The 17,692-nt window shown below is 36.7% G+C and overlaps 1 protein-coding gene and 1 long non-coding RNA gene across 2 annotated transcripts; one reads left to right on the plus strand and one right to left on the minus strand.

Annotated features, from left to right (window-relative positions):
* Nucleotides 1-1,374: 1,374 nt before the first annotated feature.
* LOC110702367 lies at nt 1,375-4,115 on the minus strand. Its single transcript, XM_021880071.1, has 6 exons — nt 3,776-4,115; nt 3,367-3,665; nt 2,345-3,260; nt 2,181-2,251; nt 1,953-2,028; nt 1,375-1,856 (listed from the first exon to the last, which is right to left on the minus strand). The coding sequence occupies exons 1-6, from the start codon at nt 4,113-4,115 to the stop codon at nt 1,375-1,377; spliced, it is 2,184 nt and encodes a 727-aa protein (XP_021735763.1).
* Nucleotides 4,116-4,347: 232 nt separating this feature from the next.
* LOC110702687 lies at nt 4,348-15,012 on the plus strand. Its single transcript, XR_002507550.1, has 3 exons — nt 4,348-4,993; nt 10,757-10,808; nt 14,489-15,012. It is a non-coding gene; the product is annotated as an uncharacterized LOC110702687 (long non-coding RNA).
* Nucleotides 15,013-17,692: the final 2,680 nt, after the last annotated feature.

Here is a 17,692-nt window from a genome sequence, read left to right on the forward strand (position 1 = left end):
CCTAGAAAAAAGCGCAAAGGCGTGTGCCTTTTTTATGTCTATCGGTCTATGAGACTTAAAGAGCGCGCCTAATGCACACTTTTTAAAACTAAGGTTACAAACAACTCTTACTTATTTAAATTGCTACCCTTTATAAGCTAGTCCAAACTCATTATCTCTCCATATAATTTGAGATTATTTTTTCACTATCAATACTAGGAGACGTCCCATGATAACAATTTGTCTATTTACACACCGGTTCAAACTTTTTCCTTTGCTGTTTTGTAGTTGAATCCATAGAATAAAAATGTGGTCGCGGTCGCGATCGCGGGAACGGTCGCGGTAGCGCGGTATCGGTATTGTTACGCCTGTAACAGACTAGCTATCGGTCGTCGCGACAGAATTTTAATTTTAGAGCATTTTAAGGGTTTTTTTTACCAATTTGAAGCCAAAAATATGTATATTTGTAATAAATATCATTAATAATTGTGATTATAAAAGTAATTCATATATTTAAAGCCATTTTTTAAATTATTTGTATATCATAATAACCGGTAAATGTATTTATTAATTTTGTATTTATTTTTACGTATTTTTCTTTTATCTTTAAACATATTATTCTGTATTTTTAATTAATTTTATTAAGAAAATTAAATTATTATTATTTAAATGACATTAATAATAACCACATAACTTAGTTAGCAAAGAAAAAAATTCGTTTGTTTAATGAGATAAATACAACAAACCATGCTACTGAAATGATGCATAAGCCATAAATTTTACAAATAATACGTATGAAATTCTTAATACCAAAATGAGTGGCGTGGAGCATCTTGTTGGGCTTCTCCATCATTATTATTTCTTCCACTTTCCCCGAAAAAGTATAATCCCGCACCATCCATCCATGTGGACTCATTTTGACTAGAGTTACCGCTACTACCACAGGCTGATGATAGTGCACACAACCATAATTCAAGGTGCCATGGTTGACAATATGAAGACCTTCTTGATTGAAAGGGTCAAGTTGTGGTTCTTGGTAGCCAAATCCACTCCCACTCGCTCCTGCATATGGCATACCTATTGTAGATTGAGGATATGATGAAAAAGTATCATGATAGTTGTAATCTTGGGGGTTGGAAGTTACTGATTCAGATGGAAAAACATTTGTGGATAATCCATTCCATGATGCATCACTATCAATAGGTTCAATTGAAGGTTGTCTTTCTCTTGTACGCCTTTGAAATCCTTGTGAGTAATTATTTTCAAATTCAGAGTTTGGAGGATTAACCATTGATTGTGGCAGTTGATAGCGCCCACTTGATTGCCTCGATGAGTAAGAAGAGATAAATTCATTTCCATCATTTCCATCATCTCCATCGTCGCTACTTGGTGGTGTCAAAGCAGATTGTTACCAGCACTTTGTCGACTTTGCTCAAAGATTTGATGACTAGAGGAACATCGAACAGTGTTGCCAGTTCGACTTCCACCACCTCCGTCGCCACCTTCTCTACCATCATCATAATCTAACCAACTGAGTTCATCTCCTTCGAAAAGTGGAGCTTTTGATTCCTCCAACCATTCGTTTAAAGGATCGTCAACATCAAATATGTAATCTAAATTAATTGGATCATAAGTGGTTTTCAGCTCATCGGCACCATGCCTCCTCATATGTCTCAATTTTAACTTCATGTTGTATCGAAGGTAGACGATTTGATGGAGCCTACCATACTTCAATCGATTTCTCGTTTTAGTATGAACCAAACTCCACATGCTCCAGTTTCTCTCGCAGTTTGATGATGATGTGGTTTGACTTAATACTCTCACAACAATTTTCCTTAATTCGGGTGCGCTATCTCCATACGTCATCCACCACATAGCTGCAAACATTATTTGTTTGTATTATGTAATGTTATTTATTAAAATTATTTTAATAAATCATGTATTGTAATTAAATTTGATGTTTAAATATATACCTGGGTCCATTTGATGTATTTCCCTTTGTGCCGAGCTATTGCCAAAACTTTCAGCCTTATCCCGATACATGTAAATCTGTGATTTTCCACATATTTTAATATATGTAAATGTTTAAAAGTAATCTTACAAATGTTTTTTTTTTAAACTTAATAAATAATAACTTACTTGTTGGGTTGCTCTGATTTCATTATCTGGATCTCTTTCAAGTCGGTGATTACTTTTCTCACCCCTACTAACAACTCATGGTCATTTCCAATGTCATTTTCTCCGTACATGTATTGAGGGTTTAAGAAACATCCTTGAACATGACACAGATATACAGTAATTATAAGTATTTATTTTGACATAAATATAAGTACATTGAAAGAATCATGAATATTATAAATATTACCTGCTGCATGTAAATCCGTATGTAATTGGCAATTCCATCTTTTGTCTATCATCTTCCAATAATTCTTGTAATATGTACAATTCTTTTGAATTGCCAGCTTACAACGCTCCATTGCCTCATATATAAAACCCACTGTTGGTTTTAGATCTCCATCAACAAGCTTCAATACTTTTATGATGGGCTCTTGTATTTTTATTATTTCATCAGCCTTTTCCCAAAATTTGGCAACTTCAGTGGAAGGATGTTTAGACAACGTTTCACGAACTTCCACAGCCAATGCGTCATTCATTTGACCGAATCTTGAAGTCACCCAAGTACTAGAATCAAACATTTCTTGCAAGGCAGTCTTATGTCTCACAACACTTTCCAACATTATGAATTGCGTTGCAAATCGTGTGATTCCTGGTCGTGTCAGATCTCTACCCCCAGTAAACTTCTTCATATAATCAACTGCCCATTTATACTTGTAGATGAATTGGGAGACTTTTCTTGCTCTTTCTATAACAGATTTTATTGAACTTTTCTTCCCAATATCTTCCAAAAGAAGATCCAAACAATGAGCTGTACAAGCTGTCCAGTACAAATGTGGGAATCTGTCCATTAGTTTCTTTCCTGCAGCTTTGACTGAAGCTTCATTATCTGTCACTATTTGAACAACTTTCTCTTCCCCTATCTCTTGTACTACCTTCTCCATCAAACTATAGTAGTAGTTTGTGTCTCTACAATACACATCTGTGGCATCAATTGATTTGTGAAAAACAGTGCCACGAACCGAGTACACAAGAAAGTTAATAATGTGCATGTTTGTTGGCCCTGACCAACCATCACACATTATTGTTACACCTCTTTCATTCCACACCGGTTCAAAGGAGTTGATGTAATTCTTCATCTCTTTACATTCTTCTGGTAGATATACCTGATAACATAACAATAAATAATTTCAATCTTAAGAGTTACGCTAAAGAAATACTTTTAATAGCAAATAATAAAATGTGTTAATTCACATAATAAATTAATTGTACCCGAGCTAATTCATAAGCCGAAGGAGCTCGAACATCTGGACACTCTCGTATAGTATCCATCAGTGGATTAGTGTAAGGGGACTCGATTGCCTTAAATGGTAAATTAGTATCAATCATAAAATTACCAAATGCTTTAATGATGGACTTTTTTGCCTTATTCATAAATGAAGTGTTAATTTTTGTTTGTTTTTTCTTTTGACAATCCTTTTCCAATTTAATTTCACGTGCCCTTAATCTTGCAGCTGCATTTGATGGTACTTCAATTGGTATGTTTCTCCCTCTTCCTCTCCCAACTCCAACTTCGTCACAGATGATGATCAGTTCAATCGTGAGGGAATACCACTACTACCTCCTTCATGATAGTAGTTATTTCTTGGATGATAATATTCAAACTTATGTTGTTCTCTACTTTGTCGCATCGCGTATGCCAATTTAAGATCTTCCTCCTCATCATCATCGATTGGACGACTCATTGATTTGATTAAATTTTCTTCAAATTCTCTATCCATTCGATTTTTTCCCTTTTTTTTATCTTTAAACTCCATTAGAAGCCCCATCATGTCTCTTTTAACTTCCACGGACACTTTCTCACATGCCGCTACATCACCAGTTTTATGAGCTAAATGTTGCTTTAATCTTGTTATACCCCCATTAATTATTTTGTGACAAAATTTGCATCTTATTTTACGCTTACTTCCATCAACGGGTTCCCCAAAACTCCAACCAATATCTTCGTCTCTTGGAGCCATTAGATAAAATCAACCTTTTGCAAATAAGTAAAACACCAAACTACAATCAAATCTTTTGTTTTATACAAAAATTAGTGACAAATTATTTTAACTTTAATTTACTCATTTACATGATACATTGTTACTCTAATGCAATAATTAAAAAAATATTATGCACAAGTAAATGAATTACCAATGTTCACGCATGTATAATTGTTTAGCACTTTATAAGTTTATATTATCAGTCTAATACAATAATTAAAAAAATATTATGCACAAGTAAATGAATTACCAATGTTCAAGCATGTATAATTGTTTAGTACTTTATAGTTTATACTTTATACTACTAGTCTAATGCAATAATTAAAAAAATATTAACGTAACAAAATTTCCTAAACAATTTTTTAAAAGATACAACTATACAAGTCCACAATTCTACATATAATTGTCAAACACCTTTCTTAAAGTAATACACTAATACTACATATAATAATTATATAATACAACAATTTTAATCCTTATCTAACAATTTAATTACAAATAAAAAAAAAAAATTAAACATCTACAAGCTCAACTTACAGTACTGTTGCTTGAGACTTTAAGAGCTTAAGACTTTGAGTAGTGCTTTACAGCTCACTCCCAACTCCCAAGAAGAGTCTGAAGAGTCTCAGAGACCCAGACTACTCCCAACTCCCAAGTAGTGCTCTATTTTTCTTCAAATTCCTAAATTCCCACTCAAGAACTCAATTAAAACCCATTTTTCTCTCTCTTAAAAATTACTTAAAGCTCATCTTCAACCTCAAGAGTCAAGAGTCGAAGCTAAGTAATCAGTGATGGTATGTTCGTCGGCCGGCGGCAATGTTCTATCCCCGACTCTAGGTTTCGTAGATCTGAAAACGGTAAGTTTTTCTTGCTTTTCTTGTTTTTTTTTTTCCTCCACTTAAGCGTGGAAATGAAAGGCTGTTGTAGAATTGATTGCTTTCCTCCTCTTCTTTTATCCGTGAAAATTTACAACAAAAACAAAAATTAGACTCTTTGCGAGAAACACGGAGAATATTAGCTCTGAAAAAGTTTTAAGAAAAATCCATAAATACTCATTGAACTTTTTGAAATTGTGAATGCGGACGATTCGTTCAAGATACGGATGTCGCGGTTAAAATTCGTTTGTCGCGGTATATGTCGCGCTGTTTTTTAGTACTCCGTGATGAAACGCTAAATATCGTAACGACAGTTTTGATTTCCGTTACAACACGGCCGCGACGCATCAACTCGGCCGAGATTTTATACCGTGGTTGATTCACAAACCAACTTTAGAAGTCATGTTTATAACATATAAAGGATAAGCAACAAAAATAAAAGAGCAAGAATAATCATACTAATGTAAAGTGATTACATTGAATGGTAACTCTATAAGATTCACATATCAAAAATCATTCAAATAACTAGTATCAAATTCAGTAGATTTGCCATCCATAGTTGTATGTATCAACCAAATATAAAACAAATATCTCTCACTGCAAAACTTTTTATACTTCATCTGTGTGTTTTTTAGTTATTGATCAAGACGTGGCCCATAGGATTAAGTCAGGATGGCTTAAATGGAGAGCGGTCACGAGAGTGTTATGCGACCGAAGCATTCCCTTACAGTTGAAGGGAAAATTCTACACGACTGCCATAAGACCAGTGTTGCTCTATTGTACAGAATGTTGGGCTTCTAAGATCTGCGTATTAAAAAGATGGAGGTTACGGAAATGCGCATGTTAAGGTGGATGTGTGGAAACACTTTAAGAGATAGAATTAGAAATGAGGTTACTCTCAAGAAAGTAGGTGTGGCAAGCATTGCAAACAAACTAAGGGAAAATCGTCTGCGTTGGTTTGGACATGTAAGACGGAGACCCGAGTGTGCACCAGTGCGAAGAGTGGAAGAGTGGGACCATGGAGGGATTAAACGAGGGAGAGGGAGACCAAAAATGACTTGGTTGGAAGGAGTTAGGAAGGATATGAAGTGCATGGATTTACATGAGGATGAAGCTTTGGATCGTAAGGGATGGAGGAGAAAGATTTATGTTGACGACTACACGGAATAATAAAATTTGGTTCATGTTAGCCGACCCCACTTTTGGGATTAAGGCTTTGATTGATTGAATGATTGATCACTTTTCTAAAGTAGAAGTTTCAAATTTGTTACATCTCTTTCCTTTTTAATTAATAAGCTCTCTATACCCCTCTCCTATTACATGGATCCATTTTTCTAACTCTCTCTATCTATCTCATCTCTAAAATTGACTAGGAGTTTGCAATTTGCAAAGTGATGTAATTAAAAAAACGGAAGAAGTAAAACAAATATTTCTCACTAAAAGAAGAAGAAGAAGAAGAAGCTATAATGTTTCATTCTTTTTTCTTTTCTTTCTTTTCTTTCTTTCTTACGTTTGTGTAGGTATATTAAGGTAAAAGAAAACAAAGGCTAATCAAATTACGAAGCTGAAAGTGGTTAGCAAGTGGATTTGAAGTTTAAAGATATAGGAATTAAATTGGTAAGTCACGATACTTACCTCCTAAGTGGAAGCTCAACAAGATCTAGAATTCGCCTTACGAATTGTAAAGGATAATGATATCATCAATATCATTATCCCTTGATTTACTCCTTAATTTTCACAATTAGGTTGATTGTCAACAATTTTTTTAATTATTGTTTAATGTACCTAGACATATACTCTAATGTATCTAGTTTTAGTCTAATGCTTACTTGTCGACTATAAATACTCTTGTATACTCATCAATATAATCAAGCTTTCCAACAATTTCTTTCGCATAACTCTATCACGTTATAATAAGCTATGGTATCATAAACTTTTGATCCTTCTCTTGTTGCTTTCGCTACTTCCATGGTACACTATCAAAGCCCTTTGGTGATGTCGACAAATGATGGTAATCATATCAAACTTTCTTCTCGGAAAGCTTCAAACCAAAATCACACTTTTTGCTCAATTCTTTTGCCACCTCGTATTTCTCATACGAAGAGATGTCAATTGTCATACATTTTTTTTCTCCAAACCTCTTATGGAAAAACAATCCCTTTTTTGGCACCTTGTAGTTCATCTACCAAGTATTGCCAAACATAAACTTACTTCTCCAAACCCCTTATGGACTCCAAAACCATTATGGAGAACCATGAAATTCCCTTCTATACAACCACTAGATTTTTCTATCTTGCCCTCAATGGTAGTGAAGGAATCCCTATATTTTTTTTTCTCCCCGTTGCAAGCACACAATTTCTTCATTTTAATATTTTGCAGTAAATGATTCACGTGTCACAACAACCATGAAAAAAAACTCTTCCTCACCACACACCTTTATCTAAAAAAAAGACCCTCCGATATCTCTCCAAACCCTCTCGAAGAATTACAATACAACGCAACCCTTCTCACCTACTATACTTCAATTTCTACATTGAACAAGATTTGCGATATTATATCCAAGATCAATCCATTGTTCAGGGGCATGTAAAAGATAATGAGATCATCAATATCATAATCCTTGATTTACTCCTTAATTTTACACAATTAGGTTGATTGTCAGAGATTTTCCTAACTATTGTTTAATGTACCTAGATATATACTCTAATGTATCTAGTCATAGTCTAATGCTTACTACTCTTGTATGCTCATCAATATAGTCAAGCTTTCCAATATTCTTTTTTTTTCATAACTCGATCACGAACCGCATCGGAAGGGCTACGTCAACACTTGTCACACTCCAAAACCCAGAGTCAATGGAAAACACTCTCAGCTTTGTGGATTATTTTTCGTGTGAAATTGTACATTTATTTGGCTTTGTGGATTATTTTCCGTGTGAAATTGTACATTTATTTGGCTACAACGGAAGTTATATATATATATTAGGAGTCCTTATCACTTAAGACTAGGTGTAACCAACTCTCAATAGGACAAATATCATCTTATTTACTTTCCCAAAATATAGATATCATCCCCTTAAAGTGATATCGATAAAGTAACAATTACTTGACATAGGATAGACTTTGGAGGCCACTTAATCTCCAACAAAAGAAAATAATGAGGACGTGAAGAAAAGGTGTCTTTTTCCTTAGCATGTTTATTATCAATGTCGAGTCGAGGTTAAACAACTTATAAGAGTTTTCATTATTGAATTGAAGCACAAATTAAGAAACTACTCATTTTATTAATTCAAGAAAATAAAAACTAAATGACTCCTATTAAATTGAAAAATGAAACCTATAGACATAGACTCAATATAATGAAAGGAAACAGCTAGACATAGGACTCTTCTAATCGACCTATTAGACATTGGCTAAACTAGATAGAACCCAAGGGGTTTGTTTAAATGTTTGGCTAGGTCTTGGAGGAATTGAAAACCAAGCATAGATGAGTTGTCCATTGCCTTAGATGGTACTTGCAGTATGCATTTGGATTTCACCTCTTTGATCTTTCTTCTAGTGGTGGATCTTTACACTACTACAAAGTCACTCTTTGAAGTTGTCTCTTTATTGTTGCCTAGTGTTTATATGAGACTCATAAGCCTTTAGAGTCGCTTGTAGTAAAATAGGTGACACATAAAATTGTATTTAAAAATTTGAAAAAAAAATCTTAATGTGTCACCTAATTATTAATGTTAACTTATAAGTTTTTGGATACGCTTATTTATAAATTAGGTACCATGTATGGTTGTGGTAGGATATTTGAAAAAACAATCTTGCGTGTCGTCTATATGGAGACACTTTTTATAAATTAGCTGACACGTATGGTTACAATTGAAACTATTAAAGAGAAAAACTCTTTACGAATCGCTCTTTATTGATAAGTGACTCATAAGTCATAGGCCTTTGAAGTCGTTTATAACAACGCATAAGGTTGCTATAGGAAATAGAAAAAAACCCTAGACGTCGCTAATGAGTGACTCATAAACCTTTGGAGTTTCCTTTTATAAATCATGAGACATGTAAGTCTTTGATAGGATTCCTATTATATGAATTTAAAAGAAAAAAATACCTTCACTAAATTATTATAAGTTACTCATATGCCAAGATTGCCAACATTTAACATTACATATCTAACATCTAAAATTAAATTAGTGCATTGGCATGTGTGCCTAATTTGATTGTGACAGCTATTCTGAAACGGAAGAAGTATGTTGCATCATCATCAATGTACAACTCCTACTTTTAGAGTCGAAGTTGTTATAGTATTATTTTTAAACTTTAAAAAAAGTCTTACGTGATGCCTAATTATTAATGGGGGACTCAAAAACTTTTAGAGTCGCTTGTATTAGATTGGTGACTCATAAGCTAGTTATGGGAATTTAGGGGGGGGGGGGGGAACAATGAGGCCAATGACTATCAATATGAGGGTTCAACTGTTAACTCTGAAATCACAAGGTCGGATCCTAGTCGAAAAGTGATTTGATGTTATAAAAACACAAAATTAAATAGATACTTTCGTCTTAGTGTTAGTTAGGCCTTTCCCTCTTTTTAATATGTGAAGGAGTGGCCATTCAAAAAAAAAAAAAAAAAAGTGAAGGAGTGGAAAATAGTTTTCCTGTCATTTCTTATAAATTTATGAGATTAGTCCAAGATTTGGGGGTTCTGAACAATTAAGCTCACTGATTGTTGAAAGATGTTATGTTAATAATTTAGGGGATCTGGATAATGATATGAAGGAGTGATGTACCACATCGAAAAGTAGCAACGAGGCTACTTCAACTTCAGGAAATAAAAGGCAGAAGGTGATACAGAACAAATCATACCTTTCTCGGCCTTTTGGCTAAGATCAAGTGTAGTATCTGTTCTTATCAGTTTAATATCTGATACGTGGGCCAATGGCTCACAACGATATTAAATTTTTTTTTGAAGGGGGAAGATCCACAACAGTAGCTTGCTACTGGGATCTTCAAGCGTCGCCCATGCGTTGCACTACTGCATGGGCCTGGCACACCCCACCAACACTTAGTTATACATTTTCTGGTTTTTTTTTTACCTAAGACTATAAGAATAAAGGACTAGTGGTCTCTTTGGTAGTATGAGTCCTGATTCATGAAACTTGCACTTCTACAGGCACTAATGAAGAATTCAATAGAACTATACTTAAAACATGGTTAACTGAAACCTACCTGCATATCTGGTTCTTTTGATGCCATAATTGTAACAATAAAGCTTTTGTTCAAATAAAGAAAATACATGCCACTAGTGAGTTGTTCTAATTCAAGTAGGTAAGCGTCTGTATTAACTCTGGTCCCCTTTGCTCTGTTTCATAAGATCTAGCTGTATAGCAGTACTGCAGTACAAAAGGGTAGAAGACTTTGATGTGAGTTTTTATCATTTGCATTTTTCTGTGGATGCAGTTGTACTGACAATGAGATTAATATGAAATTGGTTACAAAGAATATTATCTTGCTTATGCGCAATTGCCTCCTTGAGATATAGTCTAAACATTAGTCTCTCTCTTCTCCATTTTGGTCTTCATGCTCCTTGTAGTTGGTTACAAAGAATAATATCTTGCATTTTGGTCAAATTCTCCTTATGCAATCAGTTTTCTTGATAAATGCACACTAACAAATTTAGTTCTCTAAAACCATATATGGCATGTATAAAGGTGTTCAGACTAATGGTTTATGTTAAATACTACCAGGGTCTGTATTCTTTCAGCCTTTGAGTGCCACGATGCCTCAAACTGGTCCAAGGTATTATTAAATACTTTCTTTTATTCTTTTTTTACAAAGTTTCATTTATTTGATTTTCTGTTATTGAGTTGGACTTGCTGCTGGCATTAAATTTTCAGTTGGAAAAATGAAGTTTCCTTCATCCTATGCCAATCACCAATAATAAGAATGAGAATTAAGGTTTGGTAGGAGAAATTTGGCATATTGATTTTTGATATTGAAAGGGTTGTAGAGTAAATAGTAGTTATCTTGCTGGTTAATAAAGCAGTAATAATGTTCCCTATAAAATCTTTTGAGGTACAGATTGCAAATAAGGTGAGTTGAGCTAAGCTCTACCCAACTCGCACTCAGTTTTTGGTAGCTCCTAATAAGTAAATCTCTCCAAAAATAATCATATGCCACTGAATGTAGCAAGTAAAAAAGACGAAAGAATAGATTTCTCGTGCTGACTGCACAACTGCGAGAAGGGTCACACATTCAAGTTACTAGCTCGTATCTTCTTTCTTGACTGACTCTGGATTATTGTGATAATTTAGCTCCAGAGAAATATAGAAATATCTCTTTTCTCTGTCTTATGGGGGAATGATTCTACTGAGACTATGCCATTTACTGGCTGTTGCTTCCACATTATGTCCGTATATCTTTATTTCTTATTATGTCTGTTTTGCGTGGTTTTACATTTGAGTTTGCAAAACAAAGTTCCAGTAAAATCCTTTGTCTTTTACTTATGCTTCATCTTGGACTGAAAATGTGTGATCAGCTTTGCTACAACATGTGGGGCAAATAATTAAGTGCTTAGAAGTGCTAGTATCTGAAGATGTTAAGGAAGGTAGGAGAAAAATTAAATCTTTTAGCTCAACTTCCCTTGCTATCGTTTATTGGTTTAGAGACTTGGTGATATTTACTGAGGTTTGTTTAGGAAAAGTCATAGCTTTGGGAAGTTGCTCAGCTGATAGTGGACCTAGAATATTGGATAGAAAATGAGTTGTGGTTGGCTTTGCACTGTGACATATTTTGGCTGTAACAAATTCTAATACTAGTAGGTTTTTGGAGATTTGATTTTGTGTGTGGCGAAATGCAGTGTATTGTCCTACATTTGAAAAAATGAGATAAAGGCTCTATTATAATGCTTTTGCATCTTAATTAGTAGTCTCTTCGGAGACGTCTGATAAAATTAGAATGATATAGAGGAATTTTTTTTTTTTTTTTAATTTTTTCATTATTATTATTATTATTATTATTAGGGTTTTTCTATACAGTGCCCCTGAGGTATTGACTTTTCTAAGCTGTGCCCACCCATTTTCAAAATTCTACGTTGTACCCCTAAGGTACCTTTGGTGTTTACGCTGTAACCCTACCCTAATCCCTCCGTTAACTTAAGTTAACTTTTCGTTAACTTCAAAATAAATAATTTTTTTTTTAAAAAAAAAAACCCAAAAACACCCAAACACCTCTCTTTCCTCCATCACAAGTACCACCACCGCACCTCCCGCCGCACCTCCAGCTGCACCACCGCATCATAGTGTCTCGCCCCTCTCTCCTCGACCCACCACCGCATCATCCTCCTCCTTCCTTCGTTCTCTTTCCAGATTTTCGACCATTTTTCGAAAAAATTTGGGCATAATTCGAACAATCTTGACCAATTAAACTATATTCGTGCAGATTTTCATTAGAAAAATCAATTAAAACAAGTTTTGTGTATTTAATCTCGATCTAATTGAACCAAAATTGATGATTTAACAATTAAAATCAAATTAGGGGAAAAGTTAGGGTTTGGTGTCGTTTGATTGTTGCGGTGGTGCGGGACTGCTGCGGTGGTGCGGGAGGGGATTGGGGTGGTTGGTATTCCGAGGTGAGAGGAGAAGTTGGTCGGTGGCGTTTGCTGGTTCATGCGGCTGGTCTGTTTTGGTGTGGTGCAGTGCAGAGAGCAGTTTGGAGTAAGGTTGTGGGTTTTCCGGTGCGGGAGGGGATTGGGGTGGCTGGTATTCCAGCAGGCAGTAGGCGGTCGAGGAGAGAGAGGCAGTGGGAGTGCGGCGGTGCGGCTGGAGGTGTAGTGGTGGCTGGTGGGTAGTCGTGACTTGTGAGGGAGGAGAGAGAGGTGGTTGGTTTTTTTTTTTATTTAATTATTTATTTTGAAGTTAACGGAAAGTTAACTTAAGATAACGGAGGGATTAGGGTAGGGTTACATCTTAGACACTAAAAGTACCTTAAGGGTACAGCGTAGAATTTTGAAAATGGGTGGGTACAGCTTGGAAAAATCAATACCTCAGGGGCACTATATAGAAAAACCATTATTATTATTATTATGGGGCACTATATAGAAAAACCCTTATTATTATTATTATGCTCATCATTGACATATATACCTCTGATGATTTAACTGGTAATTGGATAGGGGCCGCGCGAACGCAGGCCCCCACTATCACAAATTATGACGTACACTCTTCCTCTTGGGAAGATGTTAGACAGGCACCCCTCCTAAAGTGCAATGGAGGCCACCAACCTAGGCCATGAGCCTTCTTGATCGCCCATTGACCCCGTCCAGGTAAGTGATTTGTTTGTTCATACTCCATTTTATTTTATAGTCATCTCTTTTATACACCCATTTTCAGTTAAGTGATGTGGGACAACATCCAACCTTGTTAAGCTGATTTTCATGAATTTGCACTATATAGCTAATAAGTGATTCATTCATGTTTGTGTTTTTTTAAGTGTCAACTCTTCAAATCTAGTACCGAAGATGGAATTATTGAACAAGAAACACATTATATTTGATCAATCTATAAACAGTAGCTGTATCAAAAATAGAAACTGTAGATTATATACAAGTTCATAGATTTAGATAACTGAGTGCATCAACTTTTCTCAAAAACAGCTGCCACTCTAGTCTACTTCTCTTTTGTGTAAACTGCAGACAGGTGGATCCTTTGCATCTCTGTGACTCTGTCTTGCTGATGGGTATTTCTAATTTAGTAGGCGGGGAATGTTTAATACTACATTTGACCTTAGACAGTTAGAGCAATTACTAGATATTAAAACCGAAAGACTTATACTGTTATTATACCTACCAGGCTACCAGGTATATAATTGTATATGATATCTACACCATACGTTTGCATGCCAACCCTTGCATGGTCTTCTTGGTATCTATGGAGTACTAGTTTTACTAATAGTCCTGAAGGTGTTGAGTATAGAAAACAATTGTTCTCTACCCTTTAGGAAATGGCCACTAATTGGCACCAATAACTGGCGGCATATGATATCGTAGTTTGTTGGACACAACTATTCAAACATTTAAATCTTAGTTCCATGATGTTGGGGATAACTCTTCACTATCTTGGCCGGTTGAGTTTAACTTAAAATGAAGTCCATGTTCCTTCTCACTTTACATGTGTTTTACATTTTTGCTTTTAATTGTTAGTGTAGCACATGGTGTTTGAAAAGTGTTGCATATGCTGAATGAAGTTTCTTTAAGTTAGAGTTGATTTATAGTATGATGTTCTCTGTAATGTTGGACTGTTCTTAATTTTTTTATTTCATAGAATGTAAGTTAATTTCGTTCTTGCAATGCTACCGACTATAAATCAATGTTTTAACTCTAACTTGGATGAGAAGCCAAAAATTTGTAGCTGATTCGATGATTCATTTCAATAGCTGACCAATGGTGTTGCTTTGGTGACGATTCATTTTTTTTTCTTCAGAAAACACTGTTGATGCCTACTCTAGCTTCTGTAATTTGCATTACTCTCTTCCTCTTTATTGAGGTCAAAGCGGGGATGGCATGAATGGTAAGGTGGGGTTACAATAACCTAAGTTGTGTTTGTTCTATTGCTATTGGGGTGATGGCCATATGCTGTGTAGTTGAATAATTCCTTGTAATTCAGAGGTCTACTTGCGGTCATCCGGACTGAATTACTGTATCATGAGTAAATATATATTGATGTAATATAACAAAGTGTGCTGGTAGAGTTCTTGCTTGTTTGTACTCTTTAGGAAATCATTTCTCACTGTTCTTTGTCATCTGTTACTACCCTAAATATCATTTTCGTATGCTGGACAGGCTTTCTTACAATTTATTTCTTATTGAAATCTTTGCAAGACATTTTAGGGTGTGCACTTATATTAGTAGTGATTAATGTTTAAAGTGCATGACATATTGTCAGCTGATTTATAGTTAAGGCCAGTGCCTTGTGGCATAATAACTTTACAATTTTATCCCTGCATCTTTCATCTGACGCTGTTCTTAGTTTCTTACTCAAGATGAAAGGATGTTTATCTAATATTGGCATATGCCCCATATCAGGTATACTGGAGAATTAGATTTTTGAGCAGTATGTTCCACACTGAAAGCATGTATGTATACCTCTTTGTTTTTAATGTTTATGCACCTTCTTAGCATTGTCTCTTTGGAGACATCTAATAAAATTGGAACGTGTAGGGAATAATTTCAAGCCTTTAAATCCCACTAGCTTGAACCCCACTGTGATCAGAAGGTTACACCCCTTAACGATCCAAGAGATCGTCAAATCCATAAGGTCATGAACCAAATAAGGGTTCGGGGATGATGATACAAATCCAACCTAAAAGAGATTGAACCTGCCCTAATAATAAGTCTCTACTTTATTCTGCTCGTATTCATGTGCGCTTTCTGATTAACATGCAATCAATAGGATTAACCCTAAACCTGTTTATCTATGTTGGTTGAATTTAATGCACAAACAAATCTATTATTGGCGATCACTTGAATTTATAATCATATTAACCTTAACAAGATTATTAATTATCTTATTAAGCGTGATTGCAAATACAAATTCCCTTTAAACATGCAATAAAAGGTGATTAGGGGATTTTTATCCACCAATCACCGTCTGACAAGTGGACCAACCAGGTTCCGCCACGTGTCCTTCACGTAGGCCAATAGGAGCCTGCCACGTGTCAATCACAGATACGTCCTCTACGGACCAATCAAGGCACGCCACGTGTCCACCCATGCCAAATGGGAAAACCGGCCATCAAGGCCCAATCCAGTCTAGAGGCCCGATCAGCCCTAGGTTTACCTTAAACCTAGAGAGTGGCACGCTTCTCAAGGCTATAAATACTTAATTAATCCTCATTAGTTAGGTAATCGAGAAATCAAGAAATCAAGCAGAGAAGAACAGAGATATTACGGAACACCAACAACCGGCTAATCTCGCTAACGACGCAGATTACCAACACTGAGCACTCTCACCTAGAGAGATCTTATTACTTTAGTTTCCGTATTAATTACTCCTTAATCAGGTACTAACTTGACCGTTGGAGGCGGAGCTCTCAGGAGTCTCCGTTATTTTGCAGGTACAGGCGTCCGGTTCCAGTCTCGGAATTGTAACTCTCCCGCAGGACATCAGAAAACCCCGAAACATTTGGCGTCGTTTGTGGGGAGAGTACTTCAGAGATGGCATCCAAGTCTGTACCGACTCCAGAAGAGAGGCGTCCCCTAGACGACCCTCAAGTTCAGTCGGACCATGATACCGAAAGTGAATTTGAAGTTGAAACTCATACAGCTCCAGACGGGACCCTAAGGGCCCGACGTACCCGTCATACCGAAAGGAGGGAACGGGAGCATCTTCAAACAGGAAGCGAGCCAGCAGGCGCACCGCTTGCTCGGCAACAGCTGACTGATGGGTCTGCTCCCATCACAAGGAACGAACTCATGACCTTCATGAGGGACTTCAAGGGAGAGATTCAAGAGTTGATCAACAAAAAACCGCCTGCTTCAGTCAAAGAGCAGTCGGCCAAGAAACCTTCCACTTCACTGAAGAGGAAGCCAGTTCAAGGGCGAGAGGCGACTCCTCATCCTAAATCCAAGAAGCGGGAGCCACCTGCTCTTGATTTCACAAAACTCCGTTATCCTACGGGAAATAGGAAACCGGTTCGTCATATTCAGGCGGACGGGTCAAAGCAAACGTTCACAGATGCTCGGCTCCTGCTAGAGCAGAAGAAGAGTGACCGATTATCAGAGTCGGCTTCTACTTCAAATTTTCAAGACAGTTTGCGAAATGCCTCGATGAGGCATACTCAGTCGTACCATGAGAGTCAGTCAGGCGGCACCTCCCGTCAGTTCGGCTTTCATAGTGCCCAGGCGGTACCAAACTTACCATTTGTGCCGCAACAACAGTATTTTATGCAGCCACCTCCATTTGGTGGACCTGCAGCAAAAAACGTCCAACCTATGGACTGGCAGCTACGGCTGCTTAGACTTGGTGAACAGCCGTCGGCCTTCTCCAAGGAAATTACTGAAGCCGCTCAGCCGGCCAAAGTAAAAAATGTTCTAGTAGGCGCCTATGACGGCACTACTAACCCAGAAGACCATCTGATGGCATTCACCAATCTGATGTACCTTCAAGGGTTGGATGATCCCACCTGGTGCAAGTGTTTCCCAGCGACTCTCAAGGGAATTGCACAGCAATGGTTCGGCAACCTGCCGACTGGTTGTGTAAACAACTTCAGGACGCTTGCTTACTTATTTGCCTCCAACTTCGCTATGAACATCCCTGCGAAGAAAACGACCCTTGATTTGGGAACAATTCAGCAGGGCGAGAAGGAGGGGCTTCGTTCTTACATCAGGCGCTTCAACCTGATGAGAATACAGATCCAAGGGTTACCGGATGAGGTAGCTTATACTGACTTTTTTAGAGGTCTCAAAGACGGGTCTACCTTCAAATTTGATTTAGTTCGAAAAAGGGTGGCGACTCTTCAAGAGGCCTTGATTGAAGCAGAAGCCTATATACAGGCGACTGATCTGTGTACGATAAAACAGTCGGACGGGAAGAGGTTCGACAAAAGAGAGGGACGACAGAAACAGTCGTCCAACAAAGATGAGAAAAGAAAAGAGGTCTGGGCGGCTGATTCCTCTAAACAGCCGG

Source organism: Chenopodium quinoa, unplaced genomic scaffold (assembly GCF_001683475.1).
Source record: "Chenopodium quinoa cultivar QQ74 unplaced genomic scaffold, ASM168347v1, whole genome shotgun sequence".
Taxonomy (NCBI): Eukaryota; Viridiplantae; Streptophyta; class Magnoliopsida; order Caryophyllales; family Amaranthaceae; genus Chenopodium; species Chenopodium quinoa.

Excerpts from the sequence above, each read along its gene's own strand:
- LOC110702367 (XM_021880071.1), bottom strand. The coding sequence starts at position 4,115 with ATGGCTCCAAGAGACGAAGATATTGGTTGGAGTTTTGGGGAACCCGTT. Across the intron at positions 2,029-2,180 it reads ACCATGAGTTGTTAGTAGGG|ATTTACATGTATCGGGATAA; the intron begins GTGAGAAAAGTA and ends GGAAAATCACAG. Across the intron at positions 1,857-1,952 it reads AATACATCAAATGGACCCAG|CTATGTGGTGGATGACGTAT; the intron begins GTATATATTTAA and ends TAATGTTTGCAG.